At 32.9% G+C, this 5,956-nt stretch overlaps 1 protein-coding gene across 1 annotated transcript in view; it reads left to right on the forward strand.

Moving 5' to 3' along the window:
• Window positions 1-5,956, forward strand: part of TTC21B (tetratricopeptide repeat domain 21B) — a 102,235-nt gene that overhangs the window by 34,150 nt on the left and 62,129 nt on the right. The window contains exons 8-12 of the mRNA XM_006879482.1: window positions 76-174; window positions 2,421-2,613; window positions 3,072-3,169; window positions 3,456-3,656; window positions 4,721-4,850. Of these exons, the coding sequence (XP_006879544.1) occupies window positions 76-174; window positions 2,421-2,613; window positions 3,072-3,169; window positions 3,456-3,656; window positions 4,721-4,850 (721 nt within the window). The remainder of the gene's footprint in view (window positions 1-75; window positions 175-2,420; window positions 2,614-3,071; window positions 3,170-3,455; window positions 3,657-4,720; window positions 4,851-5,956) is intronic.

The following is a 5,956-nucleotide window of genomic DNA, read 5'->3' on the forward strand; positions in this document are numbered from 1 at the left end:
TTAGTATACATATGTATTGGTTGTGTTCTTTTCCCCTTGGCACATTTAATAATTGTTCTGATTATATTTTTTTAGGCTACTTCCACGCTGGAAAATTTAGGAAATACATTAGAGGCCAAGGAACCACAGAATGCTCAACTCTTTTATAAGATCACAATAGCCTTCAGCAGGACTGTAAGAATATTTTCTGTGTTCCAGGGTTATTTAACGGTGGTAATAGACATAAACTACATAGAGAAGTCCCTTAACCAAAGACCATATAGTCTAGAAAATATAACATGCATAAATAAGTGATATAGCCTTAAAGAAATTAAAAGGACTAGTGTTGTATTATAACTGAATACAAGAATGGCTTCCAGAAATGTAATAGAAAATTATAGGAGAAACCTAAAATCAGTAATGGAATGAAAGGATTGGAGAGCTAATTAAGCTAGCAAAAGTTAAGGGAAAAGTATATGTATTTTTCAGTTTAAAAGTATTTAATTAAACTAGCAAAAAATAAAATGTAAAACAAGTAGCAAATAAAAATAAAATCTATAATACTGTTAAGTGACATGAATAAATGGAAAATTCTTATTAAAAATAGCAGTTGTCTCATTATGTGAAATTTACAGGAAACCATACCTGCAATTTATGTCCAGAGAATGACTATATTTACCCTTTTAATTCACGTTTTTGCCAGAGGCATTATTTTGACTGCTAGCTTTTGTATAGCACCTATCAACTTGTTCTGCTAAGGTTTTACATTTTCACTGGTTCAGTACCATCTGTAAAAGGAACTGAAGCAATGTATGGATGGCCTAATCTGACTTCTTATTGCTTCTTAAAGTCCAGTAATGTCCAGTATACTAAACAAATAATTGCATGATCAAGCACACCTCCCCACGTGCTCCTGAACCCCTTTCCACCAATCATTGGTTCCAACATTTATACAATTTTACTCACAGACTTTATTCACAGTTGTAGGATTTATTAGGAAAATAGATTGGAGAGTGGAGGAAGCAAAAAAATATCACAGAATGTAAGTCCAGGTTTAGCGCCCAGCAGTCCCAAGCCAGTTTAATAAGGGACAATGCCTTATTTAGTGGCAGTTAGATTCAGTTCAGTAGCACAAATGCAAGAAGCCTCTAATTTTTTTCATTTAGCAAACTTTATCTAAGAATAGTTACAAATCATCTGTTCCTTCAGTGATCCATCAAGCAAAACCTTTAACAGTGACCTTTATCTTAGAGAAGTTACACGTCAGCTTTCCTTTTAGTCATGGAGAAAGCAAAATCTTCCTCTGGTTATGCCTTGCCACAGTCTCTTCATCCTCTCTCCACCATCTTCCCTGCCTTCTCTCACAATGTGGAAACCACTCTGGTGTATTGGTCCCACAGCTGTTGATGATTTGCAAGACCATGTGTCTGTAGTTAAAGTAGCTGGAGACCACTGCCCACTCCGCTAAAGGGAGTTAACATAACATAATGTCTAGAAAAGCCAGTTTTGAAGGCTTCTGACACCCCATAGCCGTTCCCGCAGGAGAAAGATGGGCAGTCTCTATCCATTCTGATTTGTAGCCTTAGAAACCCAATGGAGAGTCACTATAAGTTGGAACCTATTCAACTGTAGTGAATTTGAGATTTTAAATAAGCTTGAAGGCTAGGATTTTGAAGCTCCTTTTCACATACTTTGGGCACATGGGCAGGAGGGACCAGTCCTTAGACATCATGCTTGGAAGGGTGGAGGGACAGCACAGGAGAGGAAGACCCCAGATGAGATGGATTGATACAGTAACTAGGGCAGTGGGGATAGGTGTATTGGAGTCAGTGAGGCTGACTCAGGACAGGGCAGTATTCACAGCTATTGTACATAGGGTCACTATGAATCATATGAGCACATAACAACATAAATCATTTCCTTTTAAAAGTTTTCCTCTTCAAACTTACTTATTCTAAAAACATCCTAGTTTTTTTACTCAAAATAGATACTTGCTTGCCTAATTTGTAAAGCAATCAGAGGCATTTTGAAAAAGAGTTCTAAAAATCTCTTAGTATAGCAATGTTATTAGAGGTATACTTCTCTTTTTTCTTATACTGGTTTATTTACAAATTCATATACATTGTTTTTCACATCGGCTCTTTCCCATTTTTTCACCCCCCCACCCGACTCCATCAAATTGAGCAATCCTATGATTAACATCCCCCCCCCAATCCTCACCATTCTGACCCCTCTCTCTCCTTTGGAATCTCATACTCATTCTACAAAAATGGTCTTAAAGATACTACTTATTAGTCTAGTTAAGATCTGATATAAAATGTCTAAGTGTAATAATTCTATTTTTCTTTATTCTCCTTTTGTGAGGTAACAACAGTTTATTTACTTGAGAAAAAGATTCTTTACATAGAAGTATTTAACGTCAGTATTACTTTTCCCCCCAGTGTGGACGCAATCAGCTTATTCTTCAAAAGACACAAGCATTTTTAGAAAAAGCTTACAGTATAACCCCTCATCATTCAGAATTTGCCACAGAACTTGGATACCAAATGATTTTACAAGGAAAAGTTAAAGACGCATTAAAATGGTATAAGACTGCAATGACATTTGATGAGACCAGTATTTCTGCACTAATTGGTATGTGACAAGTAAATGTACCTAATTTAGATGAAGTAATCCTTACTTTCAGTACTTTAAAGTTAAAAGATAGAATCCATGAGTTTCTGTTGAATTTATAATAAGATTGTTCTATAAGGACAGTTTAATCATAAATGTTTTAAATAAATGAAGTGTTCACTACTATCCACACGGAAAAAGTTATAAATCCTTAAGAACAAAAGTTTTGCTTGAGAGCACCAATTATTTTAATGAAGTAATTTCTCTGAATCATCAATTAGTTACTGTTATTTACTATTTGGCTGCAAGGCTGCCAATTTTACTCCCTTTTATCCTTTTTTTTATATTATTTAATCTAAAATGTTCTTCTTTATTTTAATCTGAAATTTTAATTTGTGATGGTGAGTGAAAACTTGTTTTATGTGTTAGCTTCCTGAATTAATGTGGAACGTGACTAGTTTTGTCCTGTTTGGTTTTAGGATTTATCCGATGCCAATTAATGGAAGGCCAATTTCACGATGCAGACCCACAGCTAGAATTTCTTAGTGAAATTCAACAGTCCATTGGAAAATCATCGGTACAGTATTTTAATAGGATATTTCTAGTTATTTATAAAATATAAACATTTTAATCAGTACTACTACTTAGAAAAGTCTTTTAAAAACTAATGTACATTAATTTTAAGAAGGTAACACATTATTTTACTTTTATACAAAATTATATTTTAGATATTCTGCAAATATATTTGACTAAGGTCACACTTAAAAATAACCGCACATAAGTAGTGCTTGATATATATTTGTTGTTTAAATAGCAAAAGACTTCAAATTTGAATGTATAATTTATGGAAACTTATTTCCTAGGAATTAATCCATTTGCATGCAGTTCTAGCAATAAAGAAAAATAAACAACAAGAAGAAGTTATTAATTTGTTAAATGAAGTTCTGGACACTCATTTTTCACACTTAGAAGATTTACCACTTGGCATTGAATATTTTGAAAAGTTAAATCCTGATTTCTTACTGGAAGTTATTACAGAATATCTGAGCTTCTGTCCAATGCAGGTAATTCTGGGATATATTTTCAAGAATACATGGTGCTTTACAGATGATAAAAATAGTTTTCATATGGTAAACTAAAAAGGCACCTTAGAATGGTAATAATTGGATTTATCTTACTTTAAGTAGTTTATAGTCAGAATATCTATAGCAATGACTTCTCTTAAACTGATAAACGTATTGAGTTACAAATCTTTGTGAATCATAAACTTTTCAAATCAGAGATTGTAAATTAAGTGAAGAGACTGTCCTTCTTCAATTGCATATTAGCTGAGAGACCTAATGCTCCAGCCTTTTAGGTTAGTGGTACAACAAGTAAGATAAAATTTCACCAGAACCCAGTACTATAGAAAGAGCTATAGTAACTTAGTGGTAGGAGTCATACTGCCAATCCAATGGCACGCGATTAAAATCCACTATCTGCTCCATGCGAGAAAGATGGCCAGTCTCCTACTGTGTATTTCACAGCTTCGGAAAACCTACAAGAGGGTCAGCTATGAGTCGATTCTGTACATTGAGTTAGAACTGACCCGTAGCTGACCCTCCATTGGGCTTTTAGAGGCAGTTTTTGCAGGGGAGGTAATTGCTTCTCCTCCCATGGAGGCAGCAGGTAGTTTTGAACTTTGTACCTTCAGAATTACAGCACAGATTCTTACCACTAGGCCACCTTGAGTAAATCACAAGGCAAATTTAGAATTACAACTCATGTTTTCTTGACTTTATGAACGTTAGCAAGAAGCTTCTCACTTACCTTTCCTTCGAACAGATGTTTCTTTGATAAATTTGAACAGATAATGCTTCTTCCATGTATATGTTATCAAATCAGTAATTATACAATAATTTATAATTAATTTGGTAAGTGAAAGTTACTGTTTAATAGTTCCATGCTTTCTTTTTCATAAAAGCCAAATAAACTATTTAAGTTCAATCATAATACAAATACTGTACAGTAGATAGAATTAGATAAATTTTAGAAAAATATAGTCTTTTAGCTCAGCTCTAATTTTTTTTTTTAATTAAACACTCTTAAGAATGTATCACCTAACAGTTTGCTAATTTATTTTGTTTAGCCTGCAAGTCCTGGGCAGCCTCTTTCTCCATTTCTTAGACGTTGTACCTCAGTCTTGGAAACTATTGTAAGAACTGTACCTGGACTTCTACAAGCTGTTTTCCTGATAGCAAAAGTGAAATATTTATCAGGTAGAGTATAGTTTAAAAATTTTACATAACCTTTTCATTCTGGTGTTGTTAAAAACAGGTATAAATAAACATAAATACTCCATGTTTATTTAAAAGTCATAAAACTGCACATTTTACATGTATATAGATACTTTTAATCCAAAATAAAATTGTATCATTTACTATTCAGTTTAATTTTTATAAAATTACTCTAAACAGATATATTCTCATTTTGTGCAGTAGACCCACTCTCATCTTCTGAGAATATTTCTTTCTTAATAAACTTTACTCCATTATTACCTCTCTTGCTTAGTAAACTTTCATCTGTCTTTACCTAAAAAAAAATCACTGTAATCATTTGTGCTTCATGTGAGTTCTTGGCAAAAGGCACTTGCACTACTTTCCAGAAAATAAAGTAAGTCATTTAGTTGTTACTGTGACTGGCAATAATAATACCAATAATTTATAGTCTTTAATCTATAGTTTTTCCTTTACTGGAATCAGTAAATATATTTGCCAACTTTTAGGCAAACATAAAATATATTTATTAATTGTTGTTTCATTATTGTTGGCTACTTTAAGATAAAAGTGAAATTAAAACAACCAGATGATCAAAAGAGAGTATTTAATCTCTATGTACTTAAGTTGTATTAGTAATTCTGTAATACTGGTCTTCTGGTCAAGTTCTATTCTTGAGCCTTTAAAAGATTCTTCTAAACCATTGATCAAAAGTAAAAATGCCCAAATTTAAGCTCACCTTTATGTTGCTTTCAGATGCCTATCTTTGAGCTTCTTTTCTATTTGAACAACTATAAAAAAGGCAGAATGTGAAAAGAACATGCCTCAGGGAAAGGGGTTTTGACAAAGATGTATTGGTTGTAAAATGGCCTGAAGAAATACTGCTTTTATGTTAAGGATATAAAAAACTAAATTTCAAGAAGAAACTGAGCAGCTATTTTGTTATATTAGTGCCTAAGCACTCAAGAATATTGTTTGAGCAAAGAATTTCTAGGAGGAAGAAAGCCAAAAACCAGTCCTTACTATTAATTCTTATCACTCACTCCAGTATGTAAAATGTTTTACATCAAGCTGGACTTTAGTATTGAATGTTTGTTGTTGTTGTTGTT

Source organism: Elephantulus edwardii, unplaced genomic scaffold, assembly GCF_000299155.1.
Source record: "Elephantulus edwardii isolate Elephantulus edwardi_28Jun2011 unplaced genomic scaffold, EleEdw1.0 scaffold00003, whole genome shotgun sequence".
In the NCBI taxonomy this organism is placed as follows: domain Eukaryota; kingdom Metazoa; phylum Chordata; class Mammalia; order Macroscelidea; family Macroscelididae; genus Elephantulus; species Elephantulus edwardii.